Genomic DNA, 21,549 nt, shown 5'->3' with positions numbered 1-21,549 from the left:
GCACTTGGGTAGCAAATATGAAGAATTAAGATGGAGATTTTAACATGTTTGATGGAGTTGTGGAGAGACGGTGCGAGAGGAAGGCAGGGCCTGTAGCATCCCAGGCCTGATGAATGGCCTGAAAAATGGCATGACAGGAAATGGCCTGTACTGGGAAGGAGAGGCCTGGGTGCTGAGCCGTTTACTGTTATTATTTCTGTATGAGTGCAGCCCCACACATGTCATTGGGTCCTCAAGCCCTCACCAGTGTATCTGAGAACTAGAGGGAGTCACACCAAACCACCTTCCCCAAGCACAGCCTCAGCCAGTGGAAGAGACTTACCAGGAAAAATGATGTTCCGTTACTTCAGTAGCTAAAAGGGCCATCAGATACCGGCTTTGCCTATTTTGAGGCACAGGAATGCTAGCTATTGAACAGTTTCCTAAAGCTCTCCAGTGAAGTAACAATTTGAATTAGGGCAGCAATGTCCACATTCCTGAAGCTGGAAGCCCATTTTCTCTGCTACTCACATTAGTATCTTCCTGAAGAGCCCCAGATTGCCAAGAGGCTCAAAGGTCCAGTCATCTTTCTTCATTAAATTTTTCACAATTGCCCAACCAACGAGCTAGTCCTGATAACACCTCTTTTTCAGTTCACATTGCTGGTGTATCTCTTTAATAATAAATTTCAGGTGTTTATTTTTCAAAGTAACTTGTTGTTGTTGTTATGCTATTTTTTTTTATCAGCTACCCTGGGATTTTATTTTCCTTTCCTCATTTTTCATGTCATTATCAGACTTTATTACCGGGTAATAAGTTGCAAGAAATGAGGACTGACTTGTTTCCAAACAAATAGCAATCATTCGTGATGCATTTAATAAAAATTATAATGAACAAAATCGGGGGTTACTTATTCGGAAGTCATTATATTCAGCGGCAACAAATCCCAAAATTAATAACTAGTCAATAAATCATTTGCATGGCCACGGAGACCAAATAAATAAAAACAGAAGGAACCTTATTAGATATCAGATATTTTCAGCATTTATCTGTCAGTTACCAATCTTAGAAATACTTTAAAAAATGGGATCCCCAAAAAATAATAATAATTTCCATCATTTGACCAACTACTGTGTCATTTTCCTGGACCAGAATCTAGCAGTGATTACCCAGAGGGTCCCAAGACAAGGCAAGCCAACCAACAAGCTAGAAAATTGTATGTAATCACAGAACAACTCATAGGGACTGAGCACAGGCATTAGCTTTGAACCTTGGTGTTCTAATCATTCCCTGCCAGTGCTTCCTGTTTACCCCAGAGCCAACATTCCCAGGGGACATAATACATGCAGTTGGCACTATCCTGGTTAATTCTAACCCTGGGCTGGAAAGAGACCAGACTGACTCCACCCAGAGATCATGAACTGCAGCAGCCCTTGGTATGTGCTGTCCTGGCCAACATGCCAATGGCTCTATTTGTTAATATGTTCATGCCATTTGTGCCATTTCTCTTACTATCCCAAGTGTCCTGAAAACTGTGAGAAATTATAAACAGGCAATCGAGGGAGAGGAAGGGAGAAGGAATGACAGGAAAAAGACACCAATCTTGCTTCGGAGAAATTCACCATAGAGTCCAGAAGATCACACAAGCTGAGATGACCTGCCGACCAATCACATTACTCCCTAAGTGGAGACCAGTGCAGCAGTAGAATACCTGAGTGAAGGGCCAGGGAGGAAGAGGAGCCATAGAATTTCCCTTGGATCTATTAGCAGGCTAAATAGAGCCATAAGAAAGGAAGGGGCCTACCCAAAGCTGCCCCTGGAGTTGATTACCAGGAGCACAATAGGAGATGAATCAGTCTCTCTCAATAATCCAAATAATCTCCCCGTGCGCCTCTTCCCCTGCAGTGTTTTAGAATTTCAGCGGGCTTTGTTAGAATAGCTGAACCCCACTCTCCTCCCTTCACGGCTGTCCACGTGTTGCAAGGGCGTCCTGTGTTCTGAATCCAGATGAGCATTTTAGATTCTTCCTAGCAGCATGGGGACATGTCGGCCAGCAGAATCAATTCCTGTCACTCACACACAAATACAGAGGAACGGGATTATGGATCAGGGAGAAGCTGCAGAGCTTTAATCTTAAAATCAATACCAAAAAGGAAGTCCAACTTGCGGGCATTCTATAGAGACTGTAATTTGGTTTCGTGTGGGGCTTACCTTATAGGATGCAAGTACTCCTTCCTTTTCACCTTTTCTCCTTCTGATTATTTTACTTGGAGGAGCAGAAGAAGAGCTGGAGGTGCATTTAGGTGGTGGGGGTGGGGAGGGAAGGATGCTGGAGAGGAGAGGGAAAGAAAACTCTGGAAACAAACCCTCTCGAATTAACGTGCACATGCTGACTCATAATTCAGGCTGACCCTGTGTTGTCTTGACAGAAAGCACTACACTCCCACCTTTTCTTTTTAATTTAAAAATAAAAAAAGATTCGCCCAAACCCTGTACCCGTCATCTGTAGACATAATAATATACCTTTTGCTCTTTCCTAGGTCACAGCCACAGAAAGAAATTTCTTCAATGTTAATTTTTATGGCTAAGTCTTCCATAGTTTATGGAATTCTGTATAAGCACAGACATATTTAACTAGCCAGTTATTAGCCGAAAGGGTTCAGGCTCCTAAGCATGTGTGTAATATTTACTCCAATGCAATGCTGCTCTTATTGGAAGAATCATGAGCTAATAATGGTGGAGAGAACTCAGCCCAAAGCTTTAGATTGTAGTGCATGTGCTTCTTTTTTTTTTTTAATGTGACTATTTTAATTGGCAGCCTAGTTCGGCCTTGAGATTTTATCAACCTCTCCTTCCTCATCCTTCTCAACGCTGTGATATTGGTGACACCTTCAGGGTCAGGGGAACGAGACCCATTGTAATTACTGGTTTTGGCATATTGAATACACAGCGGATAGCTTGCCAGGCTCTGCCGTGCAGGCGGGATACTCTCGGTAGCTTGCAAGGCTCTCTGAGAAGGATAGAGTCTTTTGGGGTGGCTTCTAATCACCTTTGTAGGTGTTCCCATGGTTCAAACCATATTTGAACCCTATTAGATATGGTGTGGCAATTCTGGAAGATGGGTAATTTGTGTTATGATATGTCGCGCAGCCACTTCACGTCCTGGAGCATGGCAGCAGCTGAGTAGTAGAGTGATGGAGGTAGTGGAGGTCTGCTGTTGAGGTATTTATCTGGTACAGGTAGGGGTAGGATTGGTCTTCTGTGCGCAATCCAATCCCTGGGTCTCTGACAGTTGGTGGAAACAGATAGGGCAGTGTAGGGTGGGACTCCTGATTTTAATCCCTTTGTCACCTGTGGTTGGTGGGAGCAAGCAGATGATCTCTATCCCCGGGTCCATTGAGCCTGGAGTCCAAGGTCCCAGAGCTCTGCTTATCTTGTTCTGTGGGGCTTCAGTCATACATGAGTCTCGCCCCGAGCGTCCAGAAAATCCTGGAGCGTGGCAGCGGCTGGGTAGTGGAGGTACACGTTTAATACATAATACATGTTTATTTTTCGTGGCAGTGAAACTGTTCATGAATTTATCAGGTAGCGAAAACAACTTTTATGTTAAATATCAACATGTTATTCTTTATTTTATAATTTTATTTTTATAGAGTTGTTCACAATATTTGATTACATTTAATATTTGAACACCAATCCCATCACCATTACACATTCTTGCCACCATATTTCATCCTAACCCCAAAGCAGAACCAAATAATTTATTTTGTATTGCTTGTTATAAATAATTCGCTAAAAATGATCCAAAAATGGTTTCTTAGAGGCAAGTGTGTGAAGATTGTTGTGTTTCACCCAGGAGACATTAAGCCCTTCCATGAGAGATTAGTATCATGTTGTTAAAGGTTGAACTTTGTAGGTGTGTATGTACATAAATCTTTATAAATGTATTTTCCCCCTAAGATTGGTTACCTTCTGCTTTATACCCCAGGAGGAATAGATTCACTCATGGGTGAGGGTCGGCCCAAGCATGCGGAGAGTGGCCGTGAGCATGGCGGCAGTTGAGTCTGGAGGTTTTTGGCTGCCAGGGCTGGCTCCATCGGGGTGGGGAGGAATACTCACCCACCCCACTCCAGGTTGTCCCAAATGAAACAGCCTGGCATGGAGACATGTCTGTGGTGTATCATCCTTCATTCTCTTCCAAGAGATTAATTGTTGGGTCTCTGGGTCATGGCCATTGATGAGATTATTTGGCACTGGAGGCAGCTTGTGAGGGTGATGGTCAAGCTGCTGGAAAAAAAGAGATATGGGAGGTTACCCATTTCCATTTCCTTCCCAGGGATAAACACTGGCTTCCTGCATGGTCCCATCATGGTAAGATGGGCTGATATTTTTCCCCTTGCATATTTCTCTGATCTCTGATTCAGTTTGTTGTTGCTGTTGATTTTTTGCTCTTTTGTGTCACACCCAGCATTGCACAGGGGTCAGTTCTGGCTCTGCACTCAGGAATTACTCCCGGTGGTGCTCAGAGGACCATGTGGGATGCTGGGAATCAAACCTGGGTGGACCACGTGCAAGGCAAATGCCCTACCCACTGTGCTATCTCTTCAGCCCCTCTGATTCAGTTTTATAATAGGTGTGAATCTATTTGGACAGTGTTTCTAGAAACAGTGACAACACCAATACATTGGTCTCCAGAGAAAATGACATTACTGTAGGCCAAAGACAAAATAAAACAGAGACAGCCGAGTTCAGAGGCAGAATAATGGAAAGAGAGCCAGGCCTAGAGCAATCTCTTTGTTTCCTTCCCTCAGCCTAATTCATCCTTAAACGTGGTGATGAGGAGGACAGGATTCACTTGATAGATAAGGCACGTCCAGAGGATTAGAAGAGCTGAGGCACTTAGAGGACCTAGCACTGTACTTTGCACTTGTGAGAACCCAATAAACGATTCATGATGATCATGATTATTATGTGAGTCTTGAGGGAGATAGCATATGCTGTGTATGGGAAAACATTCTATAGGCTATAAGGCACAATACAAATGTTAAGTTTTTGTTCTTCATTAGATAGAGGGTTTTGAAACTTTGAAAGCACATCACGGAAGATTTTTCCTGTCATTATTTTTTCCCTTATACTACCTGTCTCAAAGGCCAGAATCATACCTGGGAATCATACCTGGGAATCATACCTCTGGCTCCAACTGAATATGTGTTTTCTTGCTTAAAAGATAAATAAACAGAGATCTCAGGGATGCTGAGAATTTCATAAAATCCATTTGAAAAGCCCCGACCTACATCCTGACACTAAAGAATACTTTCTTGGGTCTTTGGAAGACCAGCTCCATGTAAGAGATTTACTTCTCTCTTGCTTTAATTTTTTTTTTTAATATCCCGTGTTTCCAAGAACACTAAAGTATCTTAAGGGATCATGACCTTCCATGCCTGACGCCTTTCTGGTGAGTACATGAGCTCATGGATTTTTGTGGGCCTTATTCCTTCCTAGAGCACCATCATCGTGGAGAAGACAGTGCAGGACCTCATGAACCTGATGCACGACCTGAGCGCCTACTCGGATCAGTTCCTCAACATGGTGTGCGTGAAGCTCCAGGAGTACACGGATACCTGCACTGTGGCCTACAAGTAAGTCAAATTTGAGTTACTAAGCAGCATCCCTACAACAACCTGAGGGGCTCCCATTGTAGATGTTGCTTCCTTAGCCTAAGGCTATCCCAGATTGAAAGAGGACCCCCATTGACCTTGCCAAAGGTGTGATGAGTACTTGGGCCATAAACATTGTCCCGGACTAGTCCCACCAACAGAGGAATTGAAAGGGATAATGGGCAATATTTCTGGCCCTTGTGTCTACTGTCCTGGGCAGCCTGTCTTATGAGCTGGGGGAGAAGACAGTTGGAATAGAGAGGCGATCACTATGACAATGATGGTTGGAGGAATAGTTCGGGATGGGAGATGTGTGCTGAAAGATAAAGGACCAAACATGATAACCTCTCAGTATCTGTATTGCAAACCATAATGCCCAAAAGTAGAGAGAGAGAGTATGGGGGAAATTGTCTGCCATGGAGGCAGGGGGAGGGTGGGAAAGGGGAGGTATACTGGGGACATTGGTGGTAGAGAATGTGCACTGGTGGAGGGATGGGTATTTGATCATTGTATGATTGAAACTCATACATGAAAGCTTTGTAACTGTATCTCAAAGTGATTCAATAAATAATAATAATAATAATAAAATTTAAAAAAAAAGAAAGGGATAATGGGACAGGGTCATTGTTTTGGAATGCCACAAGGTCACTAAGTGCCTCGCTTGTTAAAAAGGTGGATTGCAGTTCCCCTGGGGGGCATCATATCACTGAACCTGGAGGTCATGAAAAATTTATTCTGAAATTTATGATTTGCTGTCAGTAAATATTTGCTTTGTATTCCTGTGTCACATAAAAAAAAACTGTTCAATAGGAGTCACTACTTGTAAAAAACTTGAAAAAGGCCTGTCTTAGAAAAGATGTCAGTCATAATTATTTAGGAAAATTTAGATCATCAGACTTGTCCTTCTCCAGGAAGATCTGGGTCTTGGTCAGCCCCTCCTGCCACAGTGCTCTTTAGAGTAAAGCCATTTCCTATCCTTAGTCGCTCGGAATAATTTGCGGTATGATTTCCTTTCTATGCTTACAAATGTCTTAATCCTGGTGTTAGATCTATAGCCTTCCTACGGTCACAAAAGGACAGAGAGTCCTGTTTTCAGCATCCATGGAAATTAATAACCACTGTTATGAACTTGAAAATCTCTAGTTTCCTTTTCTGATTCCTTTTCTCTCGAGTTCAACACTCTCTCTGGGCTAGTAGAAAAGATCATAGCACTCCTCTCAAAAAGCTAATAATAGTAACAAATTATGGTCTGGTTGACAAGACCTGAAACCATTAGGGAAGTAAAGGACGTGTAATAAAACACGTTGTGTATGTGATATATAATTAAGGATAGATAGCTGTAGTGCAGTACAAAATCATATGGTGCTAGCACAATGCAGAAGATAAGAGCAGAAGGAATAAAAGACCAGCGAGAGAAGGTGATTGGAGTCAGGATAAGTTTCACAGAAGGTGATTTATGTGCTGGACCTAGAAAGCTGAATGAGATTTGGGGTGGTGACAAGAATACAAACAGGCATTTCAGGAGTGGAATAGAAGCTCTAGCTAGTTACTTGATATTCAGAAGGAGGAGGAAAGAAGGAAGTTTGATCAAAGCATCAGAGTTCCTATTTGAAGGTGGAAGGAGATCCTCTTGAATAGGAAAAGTAAAATCAAATTACAGTGCATGTTTTATTGGGGTGGGGGACCCGGGAGTAGGGGGGACATGTCCAGCAGTACTTTGGGGCTATGCCCTGTCTCTGTGCTAAGGAGTGACCCCTGGCAGTGCTCTGGGAACTATATACTATGCCAGGGATCAAACCTGCCTTGGCTACATGTAAGGCAAGCAGACCCCTTACTCCTACCTCTCATATCTCTTCCTGGCCAGTATCTTGAAGAATTAGACTTGGAAATTTTTATATTGTATAGTAAGAGATTCAAGAAGCAGGGTTACGGGAAGATTAACCCAGCTGGGAAATGCAACATAGATTAGTGCTTACCCTTTTTCGTTCCAGTACTAAGTACTACTTCCACGAGCACAGAAACAGATCCTTATCAGAGAAAGATGTGCTGCCACTCATCTTTAGCTCATTTGGTCCATTTATAATTTATAAAAATGATAACAAATTCACACATGTAATCAATAATTATCTTTTGTACCATCAGCTGTACTGAATAATACAATGGCCATTGAAGGAAAAACTAATACAAACTTTCAGGCATAAAGATATATTCCACCGGGACAAATTATGTTGAAGAATGAAGTGGTACAGAGGAAAGTGAAAAATACAGAGCTCGAGAAGAAAAATTTATTCATATACATTTATTTTTTTAATGTAAAATGGTGGTAACATGGTAATGAATCACTATGTTATTGTGATTAAATGGATATACTTATAATATTGGGCTGGAGCGATAGCACAGTGGGTAGGGCATTTGCTTGCATGCAGCCTAGTGGGTTCAATTCCTCCGTTCCTCTCAGAGAGCCCAGCAAGCTACTGAGAGTATCCCTCCTGCATAGCAGAGCCTGGCAAACTCCCCGTGGCATATTTGATATGTCAAAAACAGTAACAAGTCTCACAATGGAGATGTTACTGGTACCCGCTCAAGCAAATGAGGAACAACAGGAGGACAGTGCTACAGTGCTAGTTATAATAGTGGCTTAAAGGTGTTAAGATTTATAATATTCCAAAATTCTATGTTTCACAACCATTTTAACTCATGCTTAAATTATATAGGAAGCTAAGGGAGATTTTAAACTGTAGAAAGAATATTTTTATTCAAAGTGCGTGCCTTTAAAGTATATTCAAATAAAAATGGTGAAAGTTCCTGTGTCCTTTATGACAGGGATTTATGGACCACCAGAACATATATTAGAAAATTATATTTCAACTTTTAAAAACCAAACTCCACACCAGTTGTACCTAGTGTCAGTTCTACCAAATGCAAATCAGATGATATATTTTATTTTATTTTCCGGTAGAGTCTTTTCGTATTTGTCCTTTTTTCAAATCACTCTTTGTTAATAGAAATGTTATTTTTCTATTCTGCCATTTTATTTTATTCATTTATAATTAGTAGCGGCTTTCTTTCATAGATTCTATGATTTTCTTTGTTATCGTGCCATGCACAAATAATGACAGTTTAGTTTCGCTTCTTTTCCAGTTGGATTCATTTCATGTGTTTTTCCTGACTTTGTTCAAAGAGCATATTTTAGGTATTAAAACCTAATTGAAATATTTATTATTTTACAATTATGTGCACTCTGAGAACATTGTTTTAAATTTACCTTTGTTACTTTGATTTCCATTTAATTGAGTGCTCAAAGCAATATAAATCTATTTTATTATATTTACTTGTGTGGGCTATTGCTCCAGCAATTCCTCCGCCCCTCTTGGAGAGCCCGGCAAGCTACCAAGAGTATCTCGCCCTCACGGCAAAGCCTGGCAAGCTACCCATGATGTATTTGATATGCCAAACACCGTAACAACAAGTCTTACAATGTTACTGGGCCCTCTTGAGCAAATCGATGAACAACGTGAGAACAGTGAACAGTGACAGTGACAGTAACTTGTGTGGGCTGGAGTGATAGCTCAGCGGGTAGGGCATTTGCTTTGCTACACAGCCGACCTGGGTTCGATTCTCCACCCCTCTCAGAGAGCCCAACAAGCTACTGAGAGTATCCCACATGCACAGTAGAGCCTGGCAAGCCCCATGGCATGTTCGACATGCCAAAAAATAATAACAACAAGTCTCACAATTTGTTGTGAGATGTTACTGATGCCCGCTTGAGCAAATCGATGAACAGTGGGAGGACAGTGCAGTGCTACACTGCTACTTTTTTGGTAGATGATAGGAAGTAAAACCAGGAACTAGATATTGGACATGTATATCCATAACATCATCATTTTATGACAGAAAATATGGTAAGAGAGGTAAAGATGACATGCTTTGGAGGAAGAAATTTCTTAAGAACAAGAAAGTCTTTGTGGTAGAAATGAACTAGGCCTTGTGAAGGATACAGAGGACTTGGATGGGATTTAGACTGAAGGAGTTATAGGAAGGAAGAAAGGGAGCTAGGCTATGGAAGAGCCAACAGTGAATTCTTGGGTTTGGGAATGGGAGATTGAGCCAAAAATGAAAGGTCTTCAATGCCATGCTCAAGGAACTTGGCCTTTTTAAATTTGATTGTGGGGGAAATAGAAAAAAAGAAGAGGCAACAGGTTCAGGTAGCAGGCTTTTGGCATAGTTTTTTCAAACATTTTGTGTAATAGATTGGAAAGTCAGGAGTGTGGAGATGGAGGGGAGAGAGATATTAAGTGAGTGAGGTCAAGGAGAAGAAGGAAAAATGGAGGGGAAGGGATGATCAAGAGGTGCTGAAGAGGTCAGTAGGGGCTACAGAGATAGTCTAACAGGTAAGGCATTTGCCTTGATGCCGTCAGACCCAGGTTGATTCCCCTGATGATGCATATGATCTCCTAAGTCCCTTAGAAGTGACCCTGAGCACAGAGCCAGGAGGAAGCCCTGAAAAATCACTGGCTGTAGCTTCCTCCAGTACCAACAAAAGGAAAAGATCAATGTGAGCCGAGGTTGTAGTTCAGTGGTAGAGTTGCAAGTCTACCACTTGAAACTGCAAGAAACCTGGGATTTGGGACCCAATACAACAATAAATAAATAATAAATTTTCAGTTGTGACCATTAACTGGCTGAATAGTAATAGGAAATAGAAAAAGAAATATCAGTGGAAATTAGATTTTTCTATGCTGTATTTGTGGAGGGGGCTAGAGCGATAGCACAGTGGTAGGGTATCTGCCTTGCTCGCAGCCAGCCTGGCCAAGTGGGGTTTGATTCCTTCGCCCCTTTCGGAGAGCCCGGCAAGCTACTGGGAGTATCTCGCCTGCACAGCAAAACCTGGCAAGCTACCCGTGACGTATTCAATATGCCAAACACAGTAACAACAAGTCTCAAAATGAGGATATTACTGGGCCCACTAGAGCAAATCGATGAACAATGGGAGGACATTTGTGGAGATATTTTTTTGTGGAGATATTTTTTTGTGGATATTTGTGGAGATATTTTTTTTTACCTTGTATTCAGTCACTGTCACTTCATCCCATTGTTCATCAGTTTCCTCGGGCAGGCACCAGTAATGTCTCCATTCGTCCTAGCCCTGAGATTTTAGCAAGTGCCCCATTGGAGGCTCTTTCAGGGTCAGGGGAATGAGACCCATCACTGTTACTGGGTTTTGGCATATCAAATACGCCACGGGGAGCTTGCCAGATTCTGCTGCGCTGGCAGGATACTCTCAGTAGCCTGCCGAGTTCTTCGAGAGCAAGAACTAGACAATAAGAGCTCCGGGAGCTAGGTTTTATAGTCTCTGGATCTTGGCCGTTGATGGGATTACACGGCACCAGGGGGCAGTTGGTAGGTGCAGCGCTTAGCTACTGGAAGATGGGGGATCTGGGTGGAGGAGGCCCAGTCCCGATCCGAGCAGGTTTGGAAATCTCAGTCCTGGGTCCTGCAGACCTGGGTTCCTCTGCTGGTTCCTTCATGCGTGAGACTTATCCAAGCATGTGGAGTGTGGTCTTAAGTATGACTGTGGCTGGATTTCAGAGGTCTTCAGCTGCTGGGGCTCTGATCGGGGCAGGGAGGGAAACTCAACCGACCCCCCTCCAAGAGGCCCTGGTGAGGACAGCCAGGTGCAGGGGTAGGAGATTCTGCGTTGTTCTCTTCCAAGAGCTTGGTTTTATAGTCTCTTGGTCTTGACCGTTAATGGGATTACAAGGTGCTGGGGTTAGTTGGTGGGTGTAACGCCTAGTTACTGGAAGATGGGGGAATCTGGGTGGAGGAGGCCCAGTCCCAATCCCAGCAGGCTGAGATCTCTAAGCCATATAAAATAAACAATATAAAACCCAGTTTTATGTAGCTTTACCCTTTATGCTTATATATCACTTGATCACTTGTCATCCTGTTACTCATCTATTTGCCCAAGCGGGCACCAGTAACGTCTCCATTTACCCCTGCATTCAATATCTCATGTTTATCCATTAAAGGTAGCATTGGTTTTAGCTCACATTTCAGTTTACTGAGATTTTCTTGAATCCTCATTCAACCATCAAAAGAGTTTATTCCCCCAAATTCCATGTCATTGTTGATGTTACATGCAATATTTTCTTCTTGTGTGTGCCATTCAAAAATGTTTGGCAACTTGACCTTGGAATACAAAATTTATTAACAAACTGAGGACTGGAGGAAGGGATTGGAAATGGAACCAGCGATGGCAGAGTGAAAGGGGAGGAAATACATGGGTATTTTCGTGGTGTGCCCTAAATTTTCTCATCAACACATCAATATTTTAAACTTAACACTATTGTAACCATATTTTCTTTAAAAAAATCCTATAGCCAGATAGCCAAAAAGATAGTACAGGGGATACGGTGTTTGCTTTACACATGACCCAGGTTTGATCCCTAACCTCATACATGGTCCCTTGCATACTGCCAGGAGTTATTGTCTGAATGCAGACCCAGGAATAATCCCTGATCACAGCCAAGTATCAGCCCCTAGGCCAAAAATCATTTTTAATTTTTCTAAATTTAAGAAGAATAATTTTTATATGTTTGATAGGCCCACATTGAGAATTTGCAGGACCTGCCTCTTGAGATATCTTTGAGATTGATACCTACATATTATTCAAACTTCTTATGTTCAAGTGTTTTTCTGACGATGCAACTTAACTCCATAGCAAGCACCAGAGCCTGTATGAGTAATGTTTTCTCCATCTGCTGCTTATATGACCTTGAACAGTTACTTAGCATTCTGTGCTCTAGTTGCACTATCCAGAAAAGGGGGAGATACTAGTCATTTCCTTCTAGAGTTGTTTAAAGTGTTCAGGCCCATAGAGCTATTTATAGCAAACTAGTTACCCCCTCCCCTCACCCTACCCCCGCCAACACACACAAGGACTCACAACTCGTTTGATAGAACAGTGATGGAGATGACAAGCATTTTTTTTTAAATTTTTTTTCCCTTTATTTTATTTTATTTTTTTTTAAAGTTGTAGATTTACAATTTTTTGTGCTTTGGTTTCAATTATACAATGATCAGATACCCATCCCTCCACCAGTGCCCATTTTCCACCACCATGGATAATATCCCTCCCACCCCCAACCCCCCATCCCCCCTGTCTCTGTGGCAGGGCAATCCCCGATGACAAGCATTTTTATTATCCTTCATTTTATTGCAACCATAGTCCATCACTTGCCCTCTGTTTAAAAAAAAAAAACTCACAAGGCTTGTTCATTTTCTTCTGGTGGCCCCTAATTGGCTGGCCTTACCTCTGAGTTCCCTTGGGTCCATTCCCAAGGCAGGCAGGTATAAGATAGCTGTGAACAATGGAGGTTCTCCAGGCCATTGTTTTAGAAGTCCTCTGCTCCCTGCTCTGCCTCATCTATAAAACTCTTGTGTATAGTTTACAGATTCCCCTTGGAAAGAAGGAGACATGACCTTTGGCCAAGTTTACCATTTCTTCCATTCAGTTCAGAAAGACAAAAGCTGTATCATTTGTACTTTGTGATACAGTTCCTAGCTTCTAGTGAGTTCCACATCCTAGTTGTTCAGAGACTTTCAGTAGTCATCTGTTTGGAAATTTTGACCGTCAATTTCTGGGTTTGACCTTTTTTATTTTGTAAGCATCACAGCATTTGTTTTCGGGCATTTTCCAGTCTGCCAGGGTACCTCTGAATTAGCCGGCAGTGGTTTTCTGGGAGTCTTTGCTTTGAATTGTTGCCATTCCTTCAAAATCATTGACTAAATTTATTAAACTTGCCTAAATAGTCTTTGAGTAACTGTTGATGCAGTTGATGACTCCAACCTTAAAGCAATTTGTTTACTTGGTTTCTAGGATTTCTGTCAATCAGCAAATGAGTTCTTACATAAGAGTTTGTAGTATACAAATCCAACAGAGAAAATACTGCTTTGTTGGGTGGGGGTCGGGGTTTGGAAGCATGGGTTATATCTTACTGAAGAAGGAAAGAGAAAATAGGTAACATGTAAGTACATAAGCATATTCAAAAGAATTCAGATGGTAGTAAGTATGGCAGAAAGTCTGATGAACAAGGTAAATAGATTTCAGATTTTCAGAGGACGCTGTAATTTTAATTAGGGTGTTCCCCATTGTCCCTGTCCAATTAAGGTTTGAGGAAAGGCTTAAAGAAGTTTGGGAGGTTGAGAAGCTATTTGGTTTCTGTTGTTGTTTTATTTTGTTTTGGATTTTTTGTTTGATTGATTCATTGATATTTGGGTTTTGGGTTTGGGTCACACCCAGCAATGCTCAGGTATTACCCATGGCTCGGTACTGAGGGATTACTCTTGCAGGATTTTGGGGGCATATGTGATGCCCGAGAACAAAGCCAGGTTGATAACTTGCAGGGCACAAGCCCTACCCACTGTACTATCACTCCAGCCTCTACAGAAACTATTTGGAAAGAGTTCTGTGGCAGTGGGAAAGGCTCTCAGGCAAGCATCTAGATGACACTTGTTGAGGGTGATGCTAAGATCTGACCTTGGGCATCGCACCTGGAAGGCAGGTATTCTACACTGAGCTGCATCCATCACCTGTGTGACATTTTTGAGGGACAGGAGGGATGCCAGTGAGAGTAAACTCAGCAAGAGAAGCAAAGCTCTTGAAGTATGTTCCAAGTGGCAACAGAGGGCCCACCAACCTTGTGAGCTGTTGGGGGATACTGAATTCTGATGGGACCGATGGATGAATTTAATAATGTGTCACTGGAGATCATTACAAGGTTTGTTTCCATGGTCTAAAAGGTGTGAAAGCTAGATTGTTATGGACTTAAAAGAGAAACCAAGAGTAGAGAAATTAGAAATAGAGGCAAATATTTTACCATTTCTTTTTAAAGGGGAACACAAATATAGGGTAGTGGGAGGGAGTACAGTGGGTAAGGTGCTTGCCATTCACCTGGCTGACCCAGGTTCAATTCCCAGCACCACATTTGGTCACCCCAGCCCCACCAGGATTGGCCCGTAAGCATAGAGCCAAGAGTAAGCTCTGAGTACTGCTTGCTGGGTATTGTCAAGTTCCCTTCCCTTCAAAAAGATGAGGGTAGTGTTAGAGAATTATGGCAATAATTTTATCCGGTAATGGCAATACTAATGGATGTTTTATGGGTTATTTGAAGTAGAAAAAAATAAAGCCAAGTATGTCTGTGGGGAAAATTCTTTAGGTAAGAGAGACAATTACTGATGTTGGAGACGAGAGGTTGGATGACTCAAACAATGGTTTTCCCGAACAAGTAGGTGTAGGAAGTAATGCATAGTGGAGTACTGGTTTGGTGTAGGTTGGGAGAGGAGTAGTTCTGTTCACATGGTCTGTCTGGCACGTAGGAAGTGAGTCTCTGTCATTGGTAGTGTACCATTTTGTCCAAATAGCCAAACTTGTCTCCATTTATCCCCTTCTTGGAATATAGCCATTGCTTCTGCCTCTTGACATACCGTGATCACCAAGAGTATCAAGCCAAGGACAGATTCATCTCAAGGTTGGGAACAGTAATTCTGTAAAGTTTTTGAAGGGGGAAATAAATAGAAAATGATTTTTACGATTGTTTTACAACAGTGCACACCACTCACTTGTGTACACACACACACACACACACACACACACACACACACACACAGAGAACCCCATGGTGCCTGATGCTTATTACTTAATCAAGTTTCACAGACTGGGGGGGGGAATGTTTTCTCATCACATGAATCCAAAGATCCAATGTGTCCTTACTTCCTCTCTTCCCATCTACTGCCCTCCCCCGGATTGGCACCTGCTGTGGAGTAATTAGGGCAGTCCTAATTTGGACAGCCAAATCCTGATTACAGCGAGAGGAAAAACAGGAAATGTTCTAGTTTCTCTGCCAGCACATGACTGACTTAAATAGAAAGCCATATACAATTCAAATGATCCAAAATGATGGACTGGATGGGGGTGGGGGGGGGAGAGAGACGGGGCGACACTGCAGTCGCTTCTTTCTCAGCAGATAACTTTCACAGACACCATCAAATCCCTGAGCTTAAGATGCCCTCTGCTGTGCGTGCACTTGTTCTCCGGTCCATCAGGACAGCCCAAGCCCCCCCACCCGGAGTTGAGGGATCTGAGACAAGGTCAAAGGCAAGGGCAAACGCCTCTCGCCTCCGTGCAAGCCTCTCGCTCTAGAGCAAAGGACTTCTCTAATGATGTCATGTTCTGCCCCTCGGGTAAAGAGAGGTTTCCTGAAAGGGAGCTGGGGACTGGGAGTCTTTGCCTTAATTAGTCACACCCCTTTCAGCACAAAGGACTAATCAGCTGCTCCCCCTCTTCCTCACTTTGGTCCAGTCCTCAGCCGCCTACTACAAGCCCAGTTCTCCCCTGTCCCTCGGCCTCTTTGCCCTGAGCTCATGCATCCTAAAAATAGCCCATTTCAGGATGGGAAATCACTGTGTTTTGAAAAGTGTCTATCTATTCCAATTTAGCACAGGTTTGTGGAGCAATTGGGGAAGCAGGGGGGCGCTTTTTCTGTGTTGTGTTGGATCTGGTAGAGAATCACAGTCGAACATCTTTCCCTCTGCCAAAAGAGATTGCCATGAGCCCCAAATGCTGTGCTCTTTTTTGTTTTCCTTTTTATTTTAAATGTTTTATTAGTGAATCACCGTGAGGTATAGTTACAGACTAAACAAAATTTCGTGCTTGCATTTCAGTCATACAATGATCCAGTACCCATCCCTCCACCAGTGCCCATTTTCCACCACCAATGATCTCAGTATCCCTCCCACCACCCCCACCCTACCCCTCCAACCTACCCCACCTCTGTGGCAGGGCATTCCCTTTTGTTCTCTCTCCTTTTGGGTGTTGTGGTTTGCAATTAAGTGGCCATCATGTTCCATCTGTAGTCTACTTTCAGCATGAATCTCCCATCCCAAGTGGGCCCTCCTAGCACCCTTACTTGGTGGTCCCTTCTCTATCTGAGCTGTCTTTCCCCCCAGCATGTGAGGCCGGCTTCTAAGCTGTGGGGTAATCCTCCTGGTACTTATCTCTACTAATTTTGGGTGTTAGTCTCCCATTCTGTTACTTTATATTCCACAAATGAGTGCAATCTTTTCTGTCTCTCCCTCTCTTTATGACTCATTTCACTTAGCATGATACTTTCCATGTTTTTCCACCTATATGAAAATTTCATGACTTCATCTTTTCTGACAAATACATAATATTCCATTGTGTAGATGTACCAAAGTTCCTTTAACCAGTCATCTGTTCTTGGACACTCGGGTTTTTTCCAGATTCTGGCTATTGTAAACAGTGCAGCAATAAACATATAAGTGCAGATGTCATTTCTATTATACTTTTTTGCAACTCCGGGATATATTCCCAGAATTGGTATTGCTGGGTCAAATGGGAGCTCAATTTCTAATTTTTTGAGAAGTATCCATACTGTTTTCCAAAAGGGCTGAACCAGTCGGCATTCTCACCAGCAGTAAAGGAGAGTCCCTTTCTCCCCTACAACTGCACCAACACCAGTTGCTTTGTTCTTTAAGATGTAGGCCAGTCTCTGTGGTGTGAGATGATATCTCATTGTTGTTTTGATCTGCATCTCCCTGATGATTAGAGATGAAGAGTATTCTTTCATGTGCCTTTTGGTCACTTGAATTTCTTCTTTGAGAAAGTTTCTGTTCATTTCATCTCCCCATTTTCTGTTAGGGTTGTAGAGTTCAACCAGGGACTTGTATATCCTTGATATCAACCCCTTATCAGAAGGGTACTGGATGAATATCCTTTCCCATTCTGTAGATTGTCTTTGTATTCTGGTCACTGTATCTTTTGAGGTGCAGAAGCTCCTCAGTTTAAGGTAACCCCACCAAATGCAGTGTTCTTACGAGAAAGGAAACCGGCCCCAGGGACTTCCTGCCTTTCACCCTTGCCTAGAGGAATGAGATCTCACAGCAGTACGAAGAAAGGACAACTGAGGAATGAACCTGCCATCACCGCATGGCAGGAACCAGATCTCACATGGAGCCAGGGGTCCTGTTAGCCCTGCATAGGTTTGATGAGTGAATAAGGGAACTGCCACACAGGTGTAACAGGACAGGCAAACCACGGGATAGCGTGGATGGGTATGGTAATCGGGGAAAGATAGAGGAAAGTAAATGACTCACTTGGGCTCTTTAATTTGAGTCGGAATGGGAAGAGTGACCAAAACCTCCCATATGAGGGGAAATACTATAGGTTTTGACAAGGACGGTGACTTGAGCAAGTAGCTATTTAAGAGAATCTCGCCGGCACCATTGTGTTCAATGGCAAGGACTAGACACCAGCATATATAGGGACAACTCAATTGCAAGAACCCAAGGGCAGGGAGGAATGAGCGCCTCCTCAAATTGGTTTGCTACCTTTGCCAACCTAAATGATTTTGAACTTCGGAAAAGCCAAGGGCATCTGCCAGGGCCATTCTTGGCAGGCTCCAGGCAAGCCCATCTTCTGGTTTGCCTCTTCAAACTATGTTATGTCATTCCTCATAGCCCCACCTCAGTGAATTATCTAGAACTGATATTTTAATTTTTACTTAATATAGATTAATTTTAAGACTGTTTATGAAATGTGTGTGGTGCCCGGCTCCCAAGGTGCCCCAAGCAAATGTGAGATTTTTCTCACATAGAAGGGGGCATCTAACTCTGAGCTTCTAGAAGGAAGTTCCAGTATCTTTTTGTCTTCCTCACACACACCCCCACATAATTATCCCCACCTTTCAGCAGGTGTCTGGAACTTTCCCTGCTGCTTATTGCTGAAGGCACTAACTTTTCTTTTCCAGCACACATCTGCTGCTCTCCTAACCAAGAATTGCAGAACAAGTCACCAGCCCTTTATTTCTCCCTGTTCGCATAGCCTGCCACTGTCACCTGGATGCTGAGTGATACCAACCTGGCATAGAATAGAAATCTGAAACATTAAAGTGAACATCACTGGGCCAGGACCTCAGTAGACACATTCTCGTGCCTTTCTCCACCTGCAGACCAGAGCCTGTCTCAGACTGGTCTACCAATCAGCAGTTATAACCACTCAGTACACCGGCCCTTGAGGACTAACATGCTATTTATAGTCTTTAGCTGATTGTACCAAGGTAGTTTTGAAGAGATTTTCCTCAGCTTTCCAGATGAGAAAACAGAGGTTCAGCAAGGTTCCATAGAAATTAGATGTGGCAGGGACATGAATGGAAAAACAGCTGATCTGGGCTTTATCCAGGTGAATCTTTATCCACCTCTAGGCCACAGGCATGACAACTTAATGTCTATCCTTAATGTCCATCCCTCCATATCACGCCTGTTGATGGGAATAATGGGGTATCTACCTCCCTCCCACATGAGATTGTTCTCAGGATCCATAGGTATCAGAACTTATGTGTGCAGAGTTCAGGGTAACTGCTAAGTCAGTGTCAGCCAGTATTATCAGTGATTGTTGCTGCTGGGTGATGTTTTTACTTTAAAGTAATGCATTATTGTTATTGCTAATATTCACTAATAAGATGGCAAAGGAAAAAATTTTTTGTGTTACTTCCCTAATGTTGCATGCTTCATTCAGGCCTATAATTCATTAATTCATTCAAGCTGCTACTCGCTTCATTCAGCAGTTATTCGTTAAGCACTTCAGCATTAATCTATGGCTCTAGGTTCAGAAGTGAGTAAACTAAGCAAAATCCTATCCGTGAGGAGGAGCATAGAACATAATCATCGCCCTGATCACTGAGCTATTGGGCACTGCACCAGATTACTGCACTCATCCCTGTGCTATTGGGCACTGCATTGGACCCTAGAGAGGGGTCAGTCATTCACAGCCAAACACTGGTGATATTGGCTTCCCTGGGCCCAGTCTCGTCCGAAGTTCAGGGGTCTAGCTTGGCTCCTCATTTTCAGTGCATCTGAAAGCTTCAGGTCTGGGCAAGTGAGTGCTGTGCCCTGGCTGCCACCAGGCAATGGAATTCAATTAGCCCCACCTGCCCCTGGATGTTTACCTAATGAGACTCAGCACCCCGGCTGCATCTGGGGACAGGCACAGGGGCCCTCCCCAACTGTTCCAGAGAGGTAGCAAGGCACATCACAGCCAACCGACACCAGCAGATGTTTCCTGAATGAAATTCACTCAGCTGTGTCTCGAGGGTGGCCCTTTCTCCAGGCAGTCTTGTCACCTGTTCCAAGAGGTAGACCTAGTGTCCCCCTCCTCCTGGGAACGGGTACAGATAGTTTCACAGATGGCTCCGCCTGTGGCCCACTGAGCTGTGAATTAATTAGTAGATTAGGGTTCTGGTGGTGGTGATTAACCCCGTTCCTCTTGTGGAATAATTATTGGAGGTTTAGTGCTCAATGATGGAAGCTGTTTGGAATGCCCAGGCAATCTGGTTTATCATCAAATGATCATCTAATAAACATGGTTGGGCAGGGTGGAAACTATCATTTGAACGGAAAATTCCCATTAGGGTATCATTGTATGTTACTCAGCAAAGTCAGCGTTTTAAAGGTGAGATTTGCCTTTGGGGTTGGTATCCATTCCAAAGTTCACTAATAGTTTATTGTTGAGAACAGGATTGTAGTTTATTTGGATCGCTTTCTAAAAATAAAGCAGCACTGGGCTGGAAAGATAGTACAGTGGGTAGAGCACTAGCCTTGAACGAACATGACCTGGGTTCAATCCCCAGCATTCCATATGGTTTCCCAAGCAACAGCAAGAGTAATTCCTAAATGCAGAGCCAAGAGAAACCCTATGCACTTCAAAATATAAATAAATAGAGAATATCCAGATATTATCAAAGGAAGAAATGTGATATTGATTAAATTGGGCCAAGGTTCAAAAGAAATGTATCTGTTAATAAAGTGGGTACCTTTAAAAATAAAGCGGGCTGGAGCGATAGCACAGCGGGTAGTGCGTTTGCCTTGCACGCAGCCAACATGGCCGACCCAGGTTCGATTCCCAGCATCCCATATGGTTCCCTGAGCACTGCCAGGAGTAATTCCTGAGTGCATGAGCCAGGAGTAACCCCTGAGCATCGCCGGGTGTGACCCAAAAAGCAAAAATAAATAAATAAATAAATAAGTGAGTACCTTTAACAGAGGATCCCATAGCTCTGGTTATGTTTCATTTCAATTCTTTTTTTTTTTCTTTTTGTGTCACACCCAGCATTGCACAGGGGTTACTCCTGCTCAAGCGCTCTGGAATTACTCTTGTTACTTTTGGCAGTTCTCAGGGAACCATATGGGATGGTGGGAATTGAACCGCAAACGACCTACCTGCTGTGCTATTGCTCCAGCCCTTCATTTCACTCCTTGTGGAAATAAAAACTTGTGGCATCCCCAAACACACAAATACCATCTTACTCCTACAGACCCAAACTACCTTTGGGTAGATCTAGGCTAGCATCAATGAGATCAAAGACTTAGTTGCTGAGATCAAGTGGGTTTGGACTAATATCTTTATGGAGCAGATTGAATCACCAGGTTCTTTTTGCATATGGACACTGAAATTTAAGTTTTTAAAAATAATTTCCATATGTCCCTAAATATTCTCTTGTATTAAAAATGTTGTTCTTAAATGCCAGTACTGTGCCTGGCTTACAGGACAAAGACAACTACTGAGACAGAATCATTTCTGGAACATAGTTTGTGCAGCTCATTTTATAGGGGAAAAGTGCTGATTATGAAATCATGGAGAATATGTGGAAGAGCATTTATTCTTTGATTTTTCAAAGGAGCTGTTATTACAGATCATCAGAATCAACAAAATCTTCATAGAGTCTGAGATTTTCCAATTAAAAATAACCTAGGAATGTGTGGACTTGAAGCAGAAGGCTTGTCACTAATCCCCCCAAGCTGATTAGTTTTGTGAATTGGGACTTTGTTGCACTTTTTT

General features: G+C 42.8%; 1 protein-coding gene across 1 annotated transcript in view; it reads left to right on the top strand.

Moving 5' to 3' along the window:
* The window catches only part of EXOC4 (exocyst complex component 4), an 850,139-nt gene that overhangs the window by 667,564 nt on the left and 161,026 nt on the right, over positions 1 to 21,549 (top strand). The window contains exon 12 of the mRNA XM_056124006.1: positions 5,482 to 5,618. Within this exon, the coding sequence (XP_055979981.1) occupies positions 5,482 to 5,618 (137 nt within the window). The remainder of the gene's footprint in view (positions 1 to 5,481; positions 5,619 to 21,549) is intronic.

The sequence above is a fragment of the Sorex fumeus genome, unplaced genomic scaffold (assembly GCF_029834395.1).
Source record: "Sorex fumeus unplaced genomic scaffold, SorFum_2.1 ptg000048l, whole genome shotgun sequence".
Lineage (NCBI taxonomy): Eukaryota > Metazoa > Chordata > Mammalia > Eulipotyphla > Soricidae > Sorex > Sorex fumeus.
The sequence above is the reverse complement of the archived record's forward strand: the minus strand, read 5'-3'. Positions and strand labels throughout refer to the sequence as shown.